The sequence below is a fragment of the Chanodichthys erythropterus genome, chromosome 8 (assembly GCF_024489055.1).
Source record: "Chanodichthys erythropterus isolate Z2021 chromosome 8, ASM2448905v1, whole genome shotgun sequence".
Lineage (NCBI taxonomy): Eukaryota > Metazoa > Chordata > Actinopteri > Cypriniformes > Xenocyprididae > Chanodichthys > Chanodichthys erythropterus.
Window position 1 is genome coordinate 34,523,346 of NC_090228.1, and position 22,545 is coordinate 34,545,890.

Consider the following 22,545-nt stretch of genomic DNA (forward strand, 5'->3'; position numbering starts at 1 on the left):
TGTGGGGGTGACCATGTATATGGTAAATGTGGCGAAGGAGTGAAGGCAAAATGCTGCAATTGCGGAGGTGAGCATAGTGCTGGCTTTGGGGGATGTATGGCGCATAAACATGCTGTGAAAATTCAAAATGTGAGAATAACTGAGGGGTTAACTTATGCTGAAGCAGCACAAAAAGCAAAACAAAATGAGCAGATAAAGAGAGGTAAAAATACAAGAATGGACTGGGAATACTTTGGCTCAAAGTAAGACAAAAGAGGATAGTTTGGTGATCGGGAAAATGGAATTTGTTTCATTTATGGCTGAAGTGGTAAATTGTTCTGCTCAAACAGAAAGCAGAACGGACAGAATTAAAATCATAATAAGGGCAGCTGAGAGATACTTGAATGTAGCAGGTGTAACATTGGAAAAAAGAAAAGACATGCTAAAGACTCAATCAAGTACTCAAACAGCATGTGGAAGTACAAAATAATAATGGTTTTAACGATTCTGCAATGGAATGCCAGAAGTCTTATTGCAAATGGATCAGAATTTAAAAAGTTTATAGACCTATTAGATAAGAAACTAAACATAATTTGTGTACAAGAAACATGGTTAAAACCTAAATTAAATTTAGTTCTGCAAGGGTATAATATTGTAAGGAAAGATAGAAAGACAGGCAATGGAGGTGGGGTGGCCACATTTATAAAAAATGAATTAGAATTCAGAGTTCAAATTGATTTTCTTTCTTCCTAGATCAGATATTAGAATAAATTAGAAATTGACATTAGTAATTTATCAGGCACTGTTGAGGGAAACTGTCCCTCATGACTAACTTAAAAATAAATATTTAGCTAACCTATCATTTATTCTACAGGCTCATTTTACACCATTCTCCAATATTAGGATTTTATTTCCTGTGTACATAAATTCTACATATCAAACAATCATGTCATCCTCGTGACTATAAGCCCACACACACTTGACGTTAAGTAAAGTATAAAAGCAGACCTGTTTCTGGAACTTCACAAAATCTTCCTCTGAGATTCTACAGGCATCAACCCAAGAGTTTTGGGAACAAAACCCTAGTGAATAACATTTCTAATGTATCTTTGTTCTTTGTCTTTAAAATACATTGAGAATCCACATATGAGTGCAGACATTTAACTTTTCCTGCTTATTCATTTTTAGGTTCATTTCAGGTTCATCATGGCAGTGCTGAGAAGTCTAATGTTTCTTTTTATCATCTTCTCCATTGGGAATGCAGAAGGTAACCAAAACATTTAATTGTAAAAACCCTTTCTATTCCATTTTAAAAGCATTTTGAAAATGAGCAATATTCCATTTACTAATATTTCCATGATTAATGAGAGATTTACAGTGTCAAAGTACACCTAATTTAAATCACACAAACATAAAATAAACTACATAAAATAATAATGAAAAAATAAAAACATACTTTGCTGTGAATATTATGAATGCCCTAACATTTATGTACTGGATGCCGTTGATTTAGTCATAAAATGCCCCAAAGGATGGTCAAGTTTTGGACTCCGGTGCTTCAAGTACTTCTCTCAGTCGGTTAACTGGATCACAGCAGAGGTAATGTGTTAAGTTACAACAAGGTGATTTGGTCACACTTTACATTAGGTGTCTTTCACTACATCTAGATAAATCAATATGGTACAATGTACTTTTTTGTGTTGAAGTTGTATTGCAAATCACTTGCACTATTGTACACAAATCACTTGTGCTGCTCTTGAGGTGGATACAGGTAAGGTTAGGGACAGTTATGGTGGTATGAGTAGGTTTAAGGGTGGGTTAAGGTGTAAGGAAAGGTCAACAGTGTAATCATTGATCTAATTACAGATGTAATTACATGCAGGTACAGTTTTTTTTTTTAATATAAGTACAATGTTAAAACGTGCATCTAAATAAGTGAATCAAATTAAAGTAAACCTTTCTTTTCTGCAAATAAATGATACAGAAAACTGTTACTGTGCAAATAATCGATCAGACTTTGAAAATGAGTAAAATGTTGTTTAAAAAGTCACTTATGCTTTATGCTAAAAATATTTGACTTTGTATTGACAATAAAAAATCTTTCTCTTTAGAGAAACTGCCAAGGTCTTGGTGCGAATCTCGCATCTGTGCGTAATAAACCGGAAAATGATTTTCTGCTGGGTCTGTTGCCTTCTTCTTCCACACGTGCTTGGATTGGTGCTCATGATGGTAAACAAGTAAGTTAAATTGTGTGTACTAAAGAGACCTATTTATTTGTAGACTGGAATTTCAGTTTCACTTGTTTTTTTGATGGTCCCTTTAACACATTCTGTTGACTATAAGTAATGTTGCGTCTACATGTCTACTACTGTTAGTCTAGAATTAGTAGACTGGAATATCTGCTCTAAACCGTAAATGTAAATGTTCCAATGAAGATGGATAAAGCTGAAATGAATTAGCTCCGTACTGAAGTCTGAGTACAGAAGTGCACTCTTATAATCATGTCTTTGCTCTTTAGGAAGGACAGTGGTTGTGGACTGATGGATCTGTGTATGACTTTACCAACTGGTGCTCTGGAGAACCTAACAATCTGGATACTGAGAACTGTCTGGAGATCAACTTTACCTGTAAGAATTCAGTCCAGTTTTTGAATACTTCACATTATAATTTACATTACTATAATTTCATATCATACAGTAACATTTAATGGCTCGTTTGGATTTCACAAAGAGCCTATAATGTTCAGAATAACTTACTTTATTTTTCCACCCTACAGCTAAGCGTTGCTGGAACGATGAGACCTGTGCAGACCAAATGGGCTATATTTGTGTTACAGATGCTTGAGATCATATGCAGGCATGCTGCTCCACAGTTACATTGATTTTACACTTTGTGATCTTTACAAAAAAATGATATAAAATTAAACTTCATGTGAATCTTTTCTAAGCTTTAATCTCTTCTGAAACACTCCTAATCAATAAAAGCATTAATAAAGCAAATCATTTGTGTTGTGGAGTTAAATCAAATAAATGTATAAAAAAATAAGAATACTGTGTCACAAAATATCCCATTACTATTTTGGTGTGAGAAACCGAATCATGAACAATTTCTGTACCTGTTTGACCGATCAGGTCAATAGTGATTCATTCACTGTTATGGCATTGCTTGTTCTGAATCTAAACAGCTGATAGAAACCAAACAGAACATGACTGCTAAAATATTATAGGAAAAAATTATTCTCATGCCAGAACATCAGAGAAGGTTCTCTTTCATCATCTCAGCTGAGTCTGGAACCGCATACTTCCCTACTATATAGCAGGCAAAAAGCAGTAGGCGAACGGTCCAATAACCAGTCCATCGTGTTCGTCTTTCTGTGCTCCGAATTCGCAATGCTTGGACAGCTCATACAATTGTAAGACTGGTGCCGGACTGTCTGGACCAAGAGAGGACTTCTCTCTGAGAAAATTAACATTTGAACTCTCTCTTGCAAAATTAGCATCCTCATCCAAGACACAATCACACTCAATCACACCTCAGCATTGCCTTAATCTACATTACCTTTCCATCAACCCCTCTTCCCCCATCTCTTCTCTCTACATGCAGAGATGATCTGAAATTCACCTAAAATCTATGGTTTAATGTGAACAGTTATCATACAACACTATACATGTTTGGCATCATTTGAAATGTCTCAGTGTGACCAAAGATGTTAAGCATGTTGTGAACTAGAAGAAGAATGAGGACATAAATGAAAGCATCTAGAAAAGGAGTTAAAGGGGGATATATGAGAGGCTACGATGGTATACAAATTAAAGCTGGAAAAGGCTTTTAAAAGTAATAATACAAAACCGTTATGGCACACGATGAAGGGCAAGTCTCGATTGTCAAAGACACAAATAGCATTAGTGGTAGATAATGAGATCATCAAAACATAAAAACCTCCAGGAAATGATAGGCTGGCTTATTCAAACTGCTACCCAGGCTCAATGCACAGGGCAAAAAAAGTGAACTCATATATGGAATGAAGTGACCCAGACAGTGCTTGAAACGAGGCAGGTTTTATTCAATCTCTTTCATGGGTCTACATGGTGTGATGGCTTTCAGAGCCAGCTTCCTCGAGGTAGAACTGCTGGGCAGTATGGAAATCTTGGCACATGGAATGACTGAGGTGCTCTGTCTGGTTGCTCCGTAGTCAGGCGTGGGCCTGCAGGGAAACAGAAAAACAGTGTTTGAGCATGCCAGGTACACTGTGGGCTACACATCAATATTATTATGGGGAATACTCACGTGTGTCACCTTAGGTGTCCAAAGTTCACGTTCCCGCCAAAGCCCAATGCGCGCCTGGTGGCTCTGAACTGGCTCAGCAAGTTGTTATAGGGTCCAGCCAAAGAAAGAAGCGTCACCGAGATGACACTGCTCCCATCCCATGTTCAGGCTGTCCTCTGCACCTCCTGGGTGGTCATGTTGTTCAGAACACCCTGTCGATGACCACTGATGATGGCAAGGTAGCCCGTGATTGTGCCCTGAGCCATGAGCACTCCACGGTACTCTGTGGATCCCTGCAGATGCTCAAGCAGTGTGGGCACCTTCCTCTCAAGCTGTAGTTTGTACCACCAAAAGATTCTGAGTTTTTGTATTTTGTATTTATTTGTATTATTTTTAAACCTTATTACAGGCTGTAGCAAGGTTAGGAGATCAGGGAAGGAGGAGGTGGGAACCACCGACCATTTCAACACACTTTAATAAAAATAGAAAATAAACGAACACAAAATGAATAGTAAAATGTCGGCAGTCCCTCATGGACAACTGCTGCACACACAAACAACATAATAAGGCCTGGCCCTCTCTCGTCCTTCTCTGTCGTCGCTCCTCCTTTTATGCTTCTGGAGCTCCTCCGTGAGAGATACGAGACCGGTGCAGCGTGCATGTGATGCTCCTTTGCAATCACGCCACCAGCGTCGTGCCATTCTCTTACGGCTTTTGCCCCACCCTGTTTGTCACATACCCCCGTCGCCCCTCGCAGGCCGGGGCTACTCCTGAGACTGCGCTCTACTCCTCCCGGTGGACAGTCTCAGTGGACGCAGCACCTGGGGGTAAGGACAGACGAGACAAGAGAAAAGTAGACGGAAGCACAAGGAGCGACAAAGACGATGGTATTGGACGCTTGGTGGACAGCTCAATCCTCCTCCGCTCCCCGGCGGACTGCAGCGAGTCCCCCGTTCCCTATTCCTCCCCTTCAAATTATTTTGTAATAGATTTTAAATTGATCATAGTCTAAATATGGGGTAAGTGACCTGCATGAAATGAATGATGTTGAAGGGGAAGGTGTGCATTGTGTGGGAAGTCCTCCATAAATTCTTCTAGGTCTTCACTGGATGGAAAGAGTGTGGTGGAGGACTCTGTACGGGAGGATGGTGCAATTACTATGACAGGTAAGTCACACTGTATGGTGTGAGGTTTGATTATGGTTTCTCTGTGTGTTATATTGTTCTGATGCTTACAGGTGGTAGATCAAGCAGTAAATCTATTATTGTGAGAGTGGTATCAGGAACGTTAATTACAGATTTAATGAATTTGTTCCCATTTTGGACATTTCTGTTCATGTCTGTTTGTGTTTTAATTGTTAGTGTGTCATGTGTGTAGTGGGTTTGAGCGGACATTAACTTTTGCACCAATTATGTCACCAGTGAGGTCCTGGGAAGTGGTGTGTTGTACTGGGCATGTGTCTTCATGACAAGTGAGTTTACTATCTTTTGTCAACGAGAGAAATGTTGTTCCTTGAAATTTGCAAATCGAAAGATTGGTGAATGAATTAATGGTAACATTTAAGTCATTGGTTTATACAATATACATGCAGCTTGAAGATGGATGTACAGTAAAGTTTAAACAAGTTTAGTATTTGCATACTCATTTGTATGCAGTGTTTATTTTCAAGATCTCACTAATGGTCAGGTCTTCCTGAGTTGATGATGGTGTTGGATTGTAACTGTAGTCAATTAAATAGGATAAAGTTGAGGAATGGGTATACATGATGCCATGTGGTCATTCTGTTGTGAATAATGGTATTAGCCATATTGCGGGTAGACTGGATATCGTTTTTCTCGTGAGGGTGTCATATACATCATTAATTTGTTGGAACGTGAAATGAACGTGAAATGAACGTGAAATGTTCGACTCGTCGGAGTTGGGCTTTAACAACGGCACAACTGTTTGTATTTCTTTGAGATTCTTTGCGAGTGGCACTTTCCTTTACACTATTGGTGATGCGCAAAACTTGGTGAAAAGTGCTGTCTGTCGTGCCATTCGCAAAGTTTATCTGGCACTCAAGCAGTTTTTAGGGGGTTTTGTGGTAGCCTATTTCCAAGCCACTTAAGACCACAGGTTGTGAAGCAGAATTTTTTTGTCATTGCAGGTACATTATAATTGTTAATGAAGATCATGCAACCATGATCATGCCAAAAAGTAGGACTTACAGTATTTCTTCATCAGGCTTCCCTAACGTGATTGGTGCCATAGACTGCACACACGTCCCCATCAAGGCCCCACCAGGCCCCAATGAAGGGGATTTTGTGAACCGAAAGGGATTTCACAGTGTAAATGTACAGGTAAATTACTATTACGATTCTTATTCCACACTACTAATATATGAAATAATAACAAAAGTAATGTAATCAAAAACTATGCAGTTGACTGATTAAAAATATCTTAGATGGTGTGTGACTCCATGTTCCACATCACAAATGTGGAAGCAAAATGGCCTTGTTCTGTGCATGACACTAGGATTTTCAGAGAGTCACATTTATGCACATTATTTGAACGTGGTAAGGAACAATTTAATATCAAGCTCACTGTATTACATACATTTATTCTGAGCCTAACAAAACTGCATTTTTCCAGGTGCTTACGACGGGATCCTGCTTGGTGACAGGGGCTATACCTGCAGGCAGTATTTCATGACGCCATTCCCTGACCCAAACCCCGGACCACAAACCCGTTTCAATGCAGCTCTAGCCAGGACAAGGGCACGCATTGAAATGACCTTTGGGCAACTAAAGGAAAGATTTCAGTGTCTGCGGGTTGCACCTGACAGGGCCTGTGACATTATTGTTGCATGTGCCATACTCCACAATATTGCCACCATCAGAAAGGAGAGGACCCCTGTGGTGGAGGTGCAGCCTGATGATGACCTCCAGCCAGTGCACTTGGACCAACCTAGTGGCAGAGCAGCATGGGACAGAATTGTGGAACACCATTTTTGATTTGATTTTCTCTTTACACACAAAAACCTTCATTAAATGAATAGAAGACAAGACAACATGCTTACTTCCTTGAGTTTTATTTCAATGATTATGTCAATAGAAGCCATTGATGGTCATCTTTTGCCTGCAATAAGATATATTGTTATCCATAGTCAGCAATATTCCTCTGTGTCAAATAGTGTATTAGCACTTACTCTGAAGTTCCTTTTGAAGCAACTCAATCTCTAGTGCCAGTTTTTTCTTCTTTAAGGTGTCAAGTTCTATTTCTCCCCTTCATTTTTCTGTTTTTTCAGGTCAAAATACTAAATTTTCTGTTGTAGATTCCGTTTATATACGGATATCACCCTGTGCCATGTTTGGATAAAAAGAATAAAAAAACTAAAATAAAATAAAAAAGAACTGTCAACACAAGCCTCATGCAACAAAAATAAAAAGTACAAGTAGGTTACTACACTGCCCACCTCTGTATCACTTTGTGCAGTAGGCCTTTCCTCCTGCCACTCATATTGCAGTCAGAAATAATATGTACACAACTATAAATTAAGTTCTTTATGCACTTACAAGTACTTCCTCCAAAGGACAGTCAGGGTTTATGAGAGGGTTTCTTCACTGTCCTGTGCAATGGAAACAAATGGGCATTACAAAGTGTTGCACTTTCTTCCCTTTTGATGTAAAGTTAGAAAAAGTCCACTTACTGCACATATTTCAGCCACTACTTTCTTGGGAACAGGTACAAGTGTTGGTGTATTATGTAAAACTGCACAAAAGAGGAAACACAATGGCATTACAATGAACTACACTAGGAAAAAAATTTGATCAGTAACATAGCAACAGTTTTTTGAATTAGATTATGCAGTTTTCACCTTCACAAGTCAAAGCAATTGATCACTACTCAATATTTAACAGCTGAAATTACTGTACCAGCCATTTGGATTATATAGGCCTACTTAATTTAATGCAGCAAAAAAGATATATTTACAGTGTAGCAAGATCATTTAAAGCTCATTTACCAGTAATGAAGGTGTTGCTGCTACTGGTTCCTGGCTGTTGGTCTGAGGAAGAGCTGCCCCCAGGGATGCCCTCCACAATGGGTCGGTTCACATTTAACCCCAGGGCCAGCTCTTCTGCCGGGGTATAACGTGGGGGTGCAGGACCACCACCTGTTTTTTTCTGCTCCGCCTTTTCCTTGGTTGCAGATAACCATAAACAGACAAACACATCATTTAAAATGTCTTTGCTAAAAGAGACTAATCAGTAGAAGTAGAAAAGATTACCAGTTTGAAGAATATTCTTGTACTTCACTTTTACTTGTTCCCATGTTCTAGTGGGTCCTGAGGTGGCTCTGACATTAAGCAATTATGAAATTATTAAAATACAAGAATATATACTCTAATAAGTGATATAACCATAACATGGAACACTTACGCATTTAATTTGTCTGTTACTTTTTGCCAGCCCTCTCTCCTGGCTTTTGCACACTTTGATTCCCAGTGTTCCCTGGCGTTTTAATTATTTTTTCAAACTCTGCATACCCTTCCAGTAAAAATTCCTGCTCTGCTGCGTTGAAAAACTGAGCGCGCTCTTTGGCCATGGTGAGCAGCCAATAGCAGCGTTGCTGATCAATGTTTCTACTATCGATACATATCCCCTTTTAAACCAGCGCATGAACGTGCAATTAAATCACGATACACTGGGCCAGCTAACCAATCTGAGCATATTGCGTATTTTGGAGGGAGTGGCTTCTTAGAAGCAGGAAGTCAAACGAGCTGTTCATATGAAAATGGAAACAGAGGTGTAGAATAAAGATAAAATATATGAAAAATACAGCGTTTTCAAAAAAAAAAAAAAAAACCAAAGCATTAAGACATGTTAAAGTGTGCCCCAAAAACACAATCAAGCCTAGATAAAAACCACTGAACCACCCCTTTAAAAAAAGTACCTTTCGATTGAAAACTGGAAGTCACCACTTTGACATTTGTTTAAAAATCATACTAGCAGGCAACTTTAGCTGATCTGCTTCTTTATTCTCTTTCTTTAACAATGTGAAAAGGAATGTGTCAGTGAAACACTATTGAAATTGTTAATAGAAAATTAAGAGTTTAATTAAAGTCAACAGTTTAATTAAATGAAACATTACTCACCATAATGATGACCATTATTAAACCAATAAAACATCTAGAGCTAAACTTCTTAATTCTTAAGAAGAACTTCTGTAGACATATGAAAGAAATAAAGTCAAACTGGTTAGTAATGAGTGAAGATGATAATGCTGATTTTGGAGTCATCTGCTGAGATCTTGAGAGATTTAATGTCTTCTTTTATCTTCAGTTGATTAAGGCTGTGTGTTTGTAGTCAGTTGTAGTTGTGTTACTGCTCGCCTCTTCTTTTTTCACCAACAACTAGGGATGCACTGATACCGATACTAGTATCGGTATTGGGCTCGATACCAAGCTCATGTGCTTGTACTTGTACTCGTACTTGTAAAAATACCCCCGATACCAAAGACCGATACCTCACGTGACGTAACTGACAGAATTGTCCGTGCACAGAGACACCTGAGGCAGCCTCAGAGGTGTGGAAATACTTCAAAATTAATGACAACACACACATTGCGAACTGCATGCTTTCAATCACAATTCGTTATTGATTAGCGGGATAGGCAGAATCACGCTGAATGACACAGACCAGAAGCGCTCTCTCTGGCACGCACTCTCGCGATCTCAGTTCTCTCCGACAGCGCGTGATCAGTTCTCCTCGTGCCTGAATGGTCAAATGCACGCATAGTTGTCAAAATGTCCATCGTGTGGAGTAGCTCATGTAAATACAGTCGGTTATTGCTTAAGTGGACATAAACATTTGGGTGAAAACAGGATGTGTGTCAGTATCCATGGATTCGGTCTTAAAGGGGCCGTAGCCTAACTTGTCATTAATGTTAATAAAACAACAAAATACGTTAAATAAATGTATACATGGTAAATAAACCTACTGTATCTGAAAAACAAGTTTATTTTATTTGTATCTCTATAGTATTTGTTGTATTGTTTGTAATTTGTTTGTAAATTTCTTTTTATATAACAACAATTATATATATTGGTAATTATACCCTTTGAAGGTTATTGGACACTGTGAAATTTTTGTTCTTTAGGTTTGTGACAAGCACATAAAAAATTATTACTTTTTTCATTAGAGTAATACTAAAGAAGCTGTCCTACATTCTGTTAAGTCTTCATGTAGACAAGAAGCACAAAACTATGGAAAACTAAGGAAACTTTAGTTTCTAAAACTAAATAGGAACAAGCAGGATAACATGCATGAACATGCTCAGCATTCTTTCTCATTCTTCTCACTTACTTCCTATGTACATATCTAACTCAAGAAGCTTGAGTGCCATCTAGTGGTGCATTAATGTGACATCACATATTCCCCTCTTAGTTAAATGAATTCTTTCTTTAGCAGACAATTGGCATGAAATAGAGATTATAAAGAACATAAAATCTGCAATGTATCAACAATTTCACATGTATATGAATTATACACTAAGCAACACATTAAATGAATGCAAAAGAGCATTTAAAATAAGCAATATGAACAAAACTTCTCAACTACTATTCAATATTTGAATTTTCATGTGAGAGTGTGTAATGTATGTTGCAAAAGTCCATGTCAGTTTCTGTCCCTAATGGACATAGTCCTTTAGCCAACCTGGCTCACGTCTTTGACGTCTCTCCCATGGACAAGCATCAGAAGACACTGAATTTCCAGACAATGGAACATGAGAGGGAATCAAGTTTTCAGCATTGATGGTCAGTCCATTATCCATCGCTTTAGGCGGCACGGGTGCAAGACACGATGCATGCCACTTCTTTCTATCATCCAAGAGATAGGTGTAAGGGCCAACTTTTTTCCTAACCTGAATTTTGGATGGGCTTTTGGTACATGTACTGACTTTTTAATGTGTACTTTATCCCCTTTTTGGAAAGAAAAATGGCGCACTTGATGCTTATGGTCAAAGCGAGATTTCATGACATCCTGACGTGATGAAACACGCTTCTGCAGCTGTTTAGGCTCATGACCAGAAGGTGAGGGTTTCAGGACATTGAGGCAGGTATGCATTTTCCTTCCATGAAGTAATTCGAAGAGGGAAACGCCTGTCACAGCATGAGGTGTAGCGTGAAGGATCTGCAGGAAGTCAGTCACTGTTGTTTTCCATGGTGCTGATTGTAGGATTGCTGATTGAATTGTACTTTTAAGAACTCTGTGGAAGCGTTCAATAGCTCCATTTGCAGCAGGATGATACACTGATGTGCGAATGTGCTTAATGTCTCTCTCTTTCAGGAAAACGGCGAACTCTGGGGAAGTGAACTGAAGTCCATTATCACTGACCAGAGTGGTCGGGTTGCCGTGTCTACTAAAGACAGAGGTAAGAAATGCAGTCACCTGTTTTGCTGCAACAAACGCAGTAAAAGCTACCTCAGGTCATTGACTATGATAGTGAGTGTCAGAGCATATCAACAGTCCCAGACAGCAGTCTCAAAAGGGCCCACAATGTCTATTGCCAGTTTTTCCCAAGGCGCAGAAAGTAAAGGAACAGGCTGGAGTGGAACAGCAGAGGCTTTCGCAGTTTTATCCAGAGAAAGGCATAACTGACAGGCAGTAATTTTCTCTGCCACAAGTGTGTCCATTTTGGGCCACCAATACATTTCATGCAGGTGTTGCTTTGTTCTCACAATCCCCTGATGGCCCTCATGTGCAATGCAGACCAATGGCTCATGCATTTCCCCAGCTACCACTAATCGAGACCCTCTAAACACAAAATCAGCTTGCACACTGAACTCATGTCTGAGTTTGTAGTGCAGGCGAAGAACAGGATCCAGAGCAGAAGAAGATGGAGGCCATCCACTCGCAATTTGTGTGCGCAGTGCAGAGAGTTCAGAACAGTGAGCAGAGGCAGCAGCAAACTCATCTTGGGATATGGCAGTTGGACCAGTGGACAGTAAAGCAACAAACTCGGGCTCGGTATCTGACTCAGCATCCAAAGCAAGAGGCAGGGGCAAGCGGGACAGACAATCATCAGTGTGGTTTTCAGATCCAGCATGGTACTCAACTGCGTAGTTGAAACAGAGCAACCGAGCAGCCCACCGGGCTATGCGCTTACCAGCTCTATCAGTCCCTTTTGTGGTCAGCAGCGTCATTAAGGCTTGATGGTCAGTCCGCAGAGTAAATCTGCAGCCCCACAAGTATGTCCTCCACCTTTCCACTGCCTAAACACATGTCAGAGCCTCCTTTTCAACAGTGGAGTATTTCTGTTCAGCTGGGGTGAGTGTTCTGGATGCGAAAGCAACAGTACATTCTTGACCATCAGTGCATATTTGTGCGAAGACGGCACCTAGTCCGTAAGCAGACGCATCAGTAGAAATGACCACTGGCAGCACCGGGTCAAAGAGTGCAAGAGCAGGACTGTTTACCAGTAGCATTTTACCTCAGCCAAGCTTTGTTGAGCTTCATCAGACCAGCGAAATCCACTCTCATTTCTTAGGCATTCACCACTACACCACTATGTCCAACTGCGTTCAGCATTCGCTTAGTGAGGTCTGATCACGCTCTGACAACGGAAGTGATGTCTCGCACTCATTGAAGTATAAGCGCGAAAGATCACTTCCGTTGTCAGAGCGCGATCAGACCTCACTAAGCGAATGCTGAACGCAGTAAAAAATTATATAAATAGTGTTCGGTTTCTCACACAAACCGATCGTTTCGTGTCTTAGGACATTAATGTGTCGTCACAAGCCGCAGGGTTTAATTTGGATTTGTCTAAGCAAGTTTTATTTACTCTTATAAAAGAAGTTCCCACTGACACCCATTATAAGACTGACTGACCGCAACGGTTGGAGTTAAAATCATCATTTGTGTTCTACTGAAGAAACAAAGTCACCTACATCTTGGATGCGCTGGGGGTAAGCAGATAAACATCAAATTTTCATTTTTGGGTGAACTATCCCTTTAATAACTAATAGGAACAAGCAGGATAACATGCATGCACATGCTCAGCATTCTTTCTCATTCTTCTCACTTACTTCCTATGTACATATCTAACTCAAGAAGCTTGAGTGTCATCTAGTGGTGCATTAATGTAAGGACTTCACACATTCATTAGTCTCACTGTGTAGTGCTTGTAAAACTGCAACATCACCAAAAAAAAAAACAAAAAAAAAGGAGAGAGAGAGAAATTAATAGATGTATAGGCATCGGTATCGGCGAGTACTAGAAAAAAAGTATCAGTACTCATACTCAGTCCTTAAAAAATGGTATCAGTGCATCCCTACCAACAACTCTGTCTGGAAAATTAAGTTTCATAACCAAACACATGTGAGAATTAATACAGGAAATAACATGAGTTCATGCGTGAGACTGAATTTCTTCTTGCTAAAATGATCCATGCAAGAATCTTGTGATCCAAGTTTTCTGTGCACAGTTTTCTGTGCAGCAAGAAAAAAGAAAATAATAATATGAAGGAGAGGATGGTTGCTTGCAGAAATCATGCTTTCTGTTGCAGGTCTCTGACTCCCTCTGAACTATCTCTTTCCCTGTATCTTGCTCTGTCATTGGCTGTAGGTCATCACAGATGTAATTTCTAGTCAAAACACATTTCACACTGCATGACTCTTGAGTTGCAGACAGGTCCAGATAAATATCTCACAGGCATCGGTGACTGAAGTTCTAAATCAACACAGTTTCACTGATGATCCATAACAAACATAAAACCCAGGATAGAGCGGTTGAGTGAATGTGGTCTGGACTGTGTGAATGAGGATCATTGTGTCTCCAGAGACGCTGTAGAAGGACAGAGTTCCTGCTCTGTGATCCACATACACTCCTATTCTCCTGCTGATGGACTCTACAGAGAGTTTAGTCTCTTTCTTTTTGTGTCTGAATGAGTAACTGGAGGAAGAGCAGAACAAACTCCAGGACTGATCATTATATCCAAACCAACACTCAACACCCCATCCCTTCCTGCTGATGCTCATATTTGACACTGATATATACACTCGTCCTCTCCACTCAATCTCCCAGTAACAGCGTCCACACACACTCTCTCTACACAACACCTGCCACATATCAAATCTGTCTGGATGATCAGGATACGGCTGATCTGTGACAGTGACAGTAATCACTCTGTTCCTCTCAGACAGATGGAGGAGTTTATTCACTGTGTTCAGATCCAGAGTGAACTGATGGGAATCTGATGGAGATAAAACACATCAGAATTAGGAATTATCAATCTGAACTCTTCATGTTTAATATATCATCAATGTATCAGTACAGTTTACCAGATATCCTGTGCAAATCATCATTTACATGATCAACTATAAAACTCTTCTATCATGTTTTCTTTCTCCTTCTACAGGAAGAACATGAACACACTCATACCCCCTTTCCACCAGCACGAACCGGGTGCTAGTTCAGAGCTAGTGCTAGTGCCAGTTCAGAGTTGGTTCAACTGATGAGCCTTCTAAGAACCGGTTTGCCTTTCCACGGGCTAGAGAGCAGCACAGAGCCAGGATTTACGTCACTGTCTATGTCTCATATTTCACAGCAAAGCTAGCACTGCAACTCCAAACAAAAACACAAACACACCAGGCTTGTTCAAGATGCATCGGCTTCCCGCAGAGTGATCGGTTCATGACATCAAAACACCGCGAGAACGATCCAAAAGCACAAGGAGTCGTATGCTCTACAAACACACCCGTGGACCTGCGGCACTCTGATGTCACCCGGTCCGCGCTCCGAATCGGACCATGCTGCTCCGATGCATCTTGAACAAGCCTTCCATCAACAATCACGGATGTTTCACTACTGTTGATGCTCATGGCTTTGCAAACCTACATCGTCATCCAAACACGGCTCGCTGTAATTTGTATATAGATGGAGATTACGATCGAGCTGCTATTAGCTCGATTAGCTGCTATTTCAAAAATGCCGGTCACAAGATTCTTGTTGATCACGGTAACCCCGTCCCCAACCCCTGACGCAAGCGGTTCTTACTTCTAGCCCAGCAATGTTTTGGTGCTACTTACGAACCACTTTTCCTGGTTCGGAGCTAGTGCTTTGTGTGTCGAAAGACAAAGAACTGATTTGAAACTAGGCTCTGGCTCCGAACCAGCACTCAAACTGCCTTGGTGGAAAAGAGGTATCAGTGAGTTTTTCTGCTTGTTTTCTTAGTGACTTACATTGTAGGAAGTCGTTCCTGGTCCTGGGAACAATGTTGGTGAAAGTGACTGTGGAAATCAACAGACATGAAGAGTGTGATTATCATGTCAAGAGAAAATGATCCCTGCATCCGTTCCTAAGACTAATGTGATCTTCTACATGATATGAGATGATGGAGGATCATTTCTGAGAGTAGGTGAATCTCCAGGACTTTACCTCTGATCTTCTTGAGCTCCTCTCTGCAGAAATCCTCCAGTTTGTCTCTCAGCTGATGGACAGATTCTCTCACGTCATCAAAAGAGGAGAGAGAACTGAAGGGATTGTCATTTACGTCTGTAGATTCAGGAGGAGTTGAGAGAGACTGGAAACTCTACAGAAAACAGAAATCAAAGCTCATCACCTCCACACTTCAGACAATAACCTGCACTACTGTCAGATTTGAGCAGCTCTTGTTGATCTTTAATAACTCTCCTCAATCCAGCACTTTCACAGCATCAGCTTCATTCTTCTCATAATTATTATATTAGAATAACAAATTAGAGTATATGTGAACTTTCTAATACATCATTTTGTTTGGATGATAAATCATTTGCTAAGAACATAAATGTTGAGTAGGGTTTGAGGGTTGAGTAGATTTGATCAGGAAAAGCATTTCAAAAGCTAACAGTAGATCAAGAATTATTAATAACTTTTGAGCAGTTAGTGGTCATTTTATGCATGGCTTGCTTTCAATGGCTCTGCATGAGCTTTCAGCTCCATCTAGTGGCTATATTCAGCATATCCTTAAAATCTCAAAATGATCATTTGATAAGTGCCAAGCTTGTGATCTGTGATCCACAAGTCGCTTTAAACGTGCATTTGATAATGCAACATGCACCAGCTGTCTTCCAGGATTTGTAATGAATATACCACCTTTTTTGTCTACACTCGATCTCATGCCTTTAATATTACTTTCCTAATAAATTATTTAATATTATGTAGTTATTACACTTTTATCATGCCAGCATGCATCCATACAGCAATATAGAAACAGCCAACCTGGTACTTCACATGCTGTCATCAAAATGTTTTTTTTTTTTTTTTTATCTTTAAAAGTAAAACGGCTTTAATATATAATATAAAATAGTATAGTGAGAGAAAGCGGTCAAATAAAATGTCTATTTATTCACTATAATTCATCAAATTCAAATAAGGTATTTTAGTCCAGTGAATCTTATCACAAATGTAATAATTTATTCTACACACTCAAAAAAGAAAGAAATGTATATTTCTTTTATGATAAAGAGTGAGAGAGTGGCTCTCAAAATGTGAATTACACCTGTGGTGGGAGATGATGCAAAGGTTCTAGTTAATATATCTCTGAAATCAAAGTACAGTTTATTAATTTAATCAAAATCAAAACTGAATATTGGACTATACGATCCTGTCCTGCATCAGGACATCTTTTAAACTGTCTAGATTATAAGCTGCTGGACCTGAACAGTTTTGACTGTGCAAAGGTCTGCATTATTTTCTACAATTTGTACTTCATAAAAGACGTGCTGTTGTTCTGTCTGGAAAGTTAAGTGCATTATTGTTGTTGCTCATGTTTTGCTGTCAGATTATCATACAGTATTTATCAATGAATAACACGGTTTTGACTGTTCATGCACACACCATGACAAGCATAAAATACCTGCTAATTACGTTGCTTATTTTGATCACTTATATTGGCCAGTTTTTGCATTTAATTTGGCTTATTTGTATCGTTGACACTGAAAATGATGCATGTTTTACCGAGGATATCTGTACATTTCTTGATTGCCGTTTTGACATAGTGTCTGCCTGGATATTTTAGTCATATTTGCTAATTCTCTTTAATTGCCCTGATTTGATCAGTTTTTCTGAAGTATTTATGTAATTTTAGAAATGTTTCTCTGTGAGTCTCTTGCTCAAGTCCACTATGATCCTGTTCTTCTAGATCTCTGTTACCTGCAGGAAATGGATGTGATCCTGTGTGTGTGAAAGCTGCTCCAGTTCAGCGTCTCTCCTCCTCAGATCATTGATCTCCTGCTCCAGTCGCTCCAGTCGTCCTTCAGCTCGACTCACTGCAGTCTTTTCCTGATCTCTGATCCGCTGTGTGGCCTCAGAGCGGCTTCTCTCAATGGAGCGGATGAGCTCAGTGAAGATCCTCTCACTGTCCTCCACTGCTGTCTGTGCAGAGCGCTGTTAGGACACACATCACAATCACACAGTGTCTTCAGTGAGTCCTGACTGAGACCTCTCAAACTTCTCTTCTTCTCCAGACTCACCTTATGGGACTCCACAGCCTCTCTCAGCTGCTGAAGATCTTTCTCTCTCTGCTGGATCCTCTGCTGGAACGACCTCTGCGTCTCCTTCAGCTGGTGCTAAAGGACAAACCAATTACACAAAATCATCATGTGAACAGCTGATATGAATAGTGGTTGACTGATACAGTATATCACCAATGCCGATATATTAGCTGATATTTGGTATTTTTTTAAAGGGTTAGTTCAAAAATGAAAATTCTGTCATTAATTACTCACCCTCATGTTATTCCATATTTTTGATGAAATCCGTGAGATTTTTTTATCCCCCATAGACAGCAATTTAACCATCACTTTCAAGGTCCAGAAAGATACTAAAGACATTGTTAAAACAGTCATGTGACTTCAGTGCTTTAACGACGAAGACGAAAATACTTTTTGTGTGCAAAAACAAAAATAAAGACTTTATTCATCAATCTCTTCTCTTCCCTGTCATTCTCCTCACACAGGTGACGCAGTAAGTACAGTGAAGGCTTTCTTGTTTACGTCCGAATGCCGGCTCATTATTGGCCAAAGCTGATCGATGAATGCGTGTGATACTGATGCACGAGCCGGCCAATAATGATTCGGCGTTCTGACGTAGAACCTGAAAGCGCTGGACGAGAGAAGATATTGTTGAATAGTTGTTATTTTTGTTTTGTTTTCGCACACAAAAAGTAATCTTGAAGTGAATGTGGACAGGAGAGTTCAGCTTCACGATTGTCAAACTTTAAACCCTTAATTTCAAACTATGCTGCACTATTTTCAGTTGCCCACTATGTCATGTTCATGTCATTTTTACTCTGTGCTGTATGTAAAATTAGTGTTACTTTGTCTTTATTTGAAAAAATATGATTCCCAGTGAGCACAAACTTACCACATATCTGAGTGCCCTGTTGGTTACAGTCTTTATTTATTTGTGAAAAATACTGTAATATGATTACAAGTTGAAAAAAGAAAGCCTAAAGAAAGCCTGTATAATTTAGAGATTTATTTTTTAATTACTTTTCAAATGATTTATTTCTAATTTATTAAAGTATATATATTCGCTTTATATCTGTAACGTTTGAGTTTTGTTCTGTTTAGTTGTATATGTCTAGAGTTTGTTTTTCTTTAGTCACATGTTCTCTTTGTTCTCAGTTTCCCGCCACTTGTTTGTCTCCTTGGTTACAGATTGATTAGCGTTTGTGTTCAAGTGTGTCTAGTTAATTAGTCTCGTTTGGTCCTCTGTTCTCTTTGTATTTAAGCCCTGTGTTTTCTTCAGTTCCATTGTCAGTTCTCTGTTGCATATACTTGGTTGTTCTGTTTGTTTTCTATTGAAGACACAATGGATCCCCCTTTACTATCGTGGAGAGTGAGGAGGAAACCAAAGCTCCAGCCCTTGACTATCATATCAAAATGGCCGCCACTCCAGAGCATTGTCGTGAGGTGGTTGCCGCCACGGCTCTGTATCTCTTCCTCACCCAGGATCCAGTCCCTGACCTCAGTTCAGTGATGGTTCCCATCCCTTACCCAAGCCCAGAGGGGGCTCCAGTTCCCATCCAGAGTCCAGCCCAAAAGCCCATTCCAGAGACCGCTCCAGCCCAACAGCCTATCCCTGGCATGAATCTGATAGGCTGTCCCAAGAAAATTTTGGGGGGTGCAGTACACCCTCTGGTGTAGTGACCAAGCTAAGCCCCTGGGTGAAGGCCACTGAGGCAGCACCGCCCTGGCCCCCTGAATTACCGGTGCCTCCATGGCCCCCTGAACAGTCTGCGCTGCCATGGCCCCTTGAGCTGCCTACGCCGCCATGACCCCTGACCTGCCCATGCCGTTGTGGCCCCCAGAACATCGGCACCGCCTTGGCCCCCTGAGCTACCCAATCTGCCCTGGAGGCTTCCCGTCCCGCTAAACCACATCCTTGTCAGCCTCCAAAGCGCCAACCCTCCCACCCTTGTGGATGTTATACAGCGCAAGGTTGCATCTGCCGGGAGGGCTGGATACTGTAACGTTTGAGTTTTGTTCTGTTTAGTTGTATATGTCTAGAGTTTGTTTTTCTTTAGTCACATGTTCTCTTTGTTCTCAGTTTCTCACCACTTGTTTGTCTCCTTGGTTACAGATGGATTAGTGTTTGTGTTCAGGTGTGTCTAGTTAATTAGTCTCGTTTGGTCCTCTGTTCTCCTTGAATCCATTGTCAGTTCTCTGTTGCATATACCTGGTTGTTCTGTTTGTTTTCTATTTTTTTTTTTTTTAAATAAAACCTGCTGCACTTAGATCGTGCTTCCTCGACTTTGACTTCAAGATATCGGTCATCAAAAAAACAATATTGGTCGACCACTATAGATATGAATCAAATACTGATGGTGAGATCTAGTATGGAAATGCTCAAAGGTTCAAACTAGGGATACACCGATACCACTTTTTCCAGAACACTGATACTTTCATTTTTGGTACTTGGTGACACTGAGTACAGATACCTGCATATACATTGCATTTGTAATTTTTAAAAATAATTGGTAATGAAACCAAAAGTATATGAATCGAATTGGTTGCCATAAATTGGTTTAGAAAATATTTCCTTTTGACAGTTTTTTTTTTTTTTGTCTGAAGAGTTGACACAAACACTGTATACACTCTGTGTGCAATGTTCCCTCTAATTTTTTTTCTCACTGAGCAAAACTTTTCTCTGCTGAGTGCACATTTTGGCCACCTGAGCAAAAACATACTTTATATCAGACCTGTACAATGAACGTAAACACACACACACACAAAATGGTTTTATCATACAACATTTAACTTTAATGTTGCGGTTTCTATTTTATTTGACCCTTTATGTAACTTAGTGATTTATTAAATAATATGTTTGAAAACAAGCAGTTTTAGATTACTTGAGATTTTTTCACATTGCTGTATTAACTGTACATCTTTACCAAGAAATTCTATTAAAAAATAATTTCTGTCCTCCTGCAGGACAGTTCAATTCTTTATAATAATATAATATGAGCAGTTACAATTATGGTTTGGGACAACCATAATGTGTTTTTGTACAGTCAATTATTAGCAACAGACAGTGTTAAACCATCAATCACATGTTTATTGCTTATGAATTTCCCAGATTTTATATACCAGGAGGTTAAGATTTTTTGTGGCAAGGAGCCCTAAACAATCCCTTGTGAGATCAATTTTTTATACATTGTAATATAATAAAATATAATATTTAAGTATTTAAACTGATATACAGTATTATATCAGTTTAAATGCTTCCATTTGTTTTAATATATTATATAGTGAAAACAAACTGAAGCATTTAAACTGATAGCTAAATATTTTTAAGAAAAGTGAACGTTTATAGTTATCTAAACATCCCTGAAACCCACAGCACCACCACACACAAAAATCTATTTAAACTGAGGTATATCACTGATGTATTTTGAGTTTGCAAGCTACACCTGTGGTGGGTGTGTGATTGTAAATGTCTCAGAGTTTTGTTAGCATTCTGTGCCTATCATCCGTTATTTCCGCCACTTTTCATTAAAACATGATAACGTTTCGCGTTGCCTCTCGTATTGAGGTATTTAGTCCGCAAACATGACAGTATTCTTACCGCTACTGATTATTTGGCTCAGGGCCAGCCAGCTCACACGAGCTCAATCGTTCTCTTTCTATGAAACCTGTAAACCGCATTCACCGGTTCCAACTCTATAGCGACAATAACTCTATAGCGGTTGTCCAGAGCACTGCAATTATTTCTCATTTAAACTACTACAATCATTTTCATGTCTGTTCTCTGCGCGGCAATCATTTCTTCTGCGCGGCCGCGCACTTCTGAAGTCGCGCGCAGCTTAGAGGGAACATTGTCTGTGTGGTATAGATTTTTGGAATTGGAGCATTGTAATTAGTACAAGTACACAAGTGCAGTATCAGTGCATCCCTAGTTAAAACCATAGATTCATAGTGTCCTGAAATGAGATTATGAATGGACATGAGGAATATGTGTGTCTACATTATTTCATATTGTAAAATCATACCTGTTTCTCTGTCCTCTGTGCTGCAGCTGATACAGTAATGTGGTTTTTATGTTCATCTATACACAGCACACATATACACTTCTGATCAGTGCGGCAGAAAACCTCAAGGATCTTGTCGTGTTTCGGGCAGATCATCTCCTGCAGTCGTCCAGTGGCTTCAGTCAGATTGTGTCTCTTTCTTTTAAAGAAACTCTCATGTTGTTCAAGGTGATTCTGACAGTAAGACTCCAGACACACCAGACAGGACTTGACAGCTTTGTGTTTTCTTCCAGTACAGACGTCACACTGCACATCTCCAGCTCCAGCGTAACAGTCAGCAGGAAGTTTAGTCTTCTTCAGTTTCTCCACCACTTCAGCCAGCATGGTGTTTTTAGCTAAAGCAGGTCTTGAACTGAAGGTCTGTCTGCACTGAGGGCAGCTGTAGACTCTCTTCTGATCCTCCTGATCCCAGCAGTCTGTAATACAGCTCTTACAGTAACTGTGTCCACAGGGAATGGTCAATGGATCCTTCAGGAGATCCAGACACACTGGACACAGGAACTCATCCTGAGAAAATCTGGCTTCTGCCATTTTATAGTATGAATACAGATACACAAACACACAACAGCTCAACTACACTTCAGTTTCAGTTTCCCTGAACTCATGTGATTCCTGTTTCCTGGTTCTGTGTTTGAGTGATGTGTTTCTCTGCAAGTCTAAAGGTCACAGATAATAAAACATCCACTAGATGTCAGTCTTAAACAGACACTCAAAGAATATATAATAGAGAAGCAGACAACACAGTTA

General features: G+C 39.7%; 2 protein-coding genes and 1 pseudogene across 3 annotated transcripts; 2 read left to right on the plus strand and 1 right to left on the minus strand.

Moving 5' to 3' along the window:
- The first annotated feature begins 1,179 nt into the window (after positions 1-1,179).
- On the plus strand, positions 1,180-2,823 carry LOC137025176 (galactose-specific lectin nattectin-like). Its single transcript, XM_067393205.1, has 5 exons — positions 1,180-1,246; positions 1,493-1,578; positions 2,091-2,216; positions 2,498-2,606; positions 2,756-2,823. Exons 1-5 carry the CDS (start codon positions 1,186-1,188, stop codon positions 2,821-2,823), a joined length of 450 nt encoding a protein of 149 aa, XP_067249306.1. The 5' UTR covers positions 1,180-1,185.
- A 3,322-nt stretch (positions 2,824-6,145) lies between these two features.
- On the plus strand, positions 6,146-7,238 carry LOC137025177 (putative nuclease HARBI1; annotated as a pseudogene).
- A 5,793-nt stretch (positions 7,239-13,031) lies between these two features.
- LOC137024820 (tripartite motif-containing protein 16-like) lies at positions 13,032-22,377 on the minus strand. Of its 2 annotated transcripts, XM_067392706.1 has the most exons (7): positions 21,760-22,377; positions 17,738-17,833; positions 17,418-17,651; positions 15,608-15,816; positions 15,467-15,486; positions 13,968-14,478; positions 13,032-13,294 (listed from the first exon to the last, which is right to left on the minus strand). In XM_067392706.1, the coding sequence occupies exons 1-7, from the start codon at positions 22,327-22,329 to the stop codon at positions 13,246-13,248; spliced, it is 1,689 nt and encodes a 562-aa protein (XP_067248807.1). In that variant the 5' UTR covers positions 22,330-22,377; the 3' UTR covers positions 13,032-13,245. The 2 variants fall into 2 exon arrangements, with proteins under 2 accessions (XP_067248807.1, XP_067248808.1); XM_067392707.1 differs by having other exon boundaries at positions 13,032-14,478; positions 15,467-15,500; positions 15,631-15,816.
- Positions 22,378-22,545: the final 168 nt, after the last annotated feature.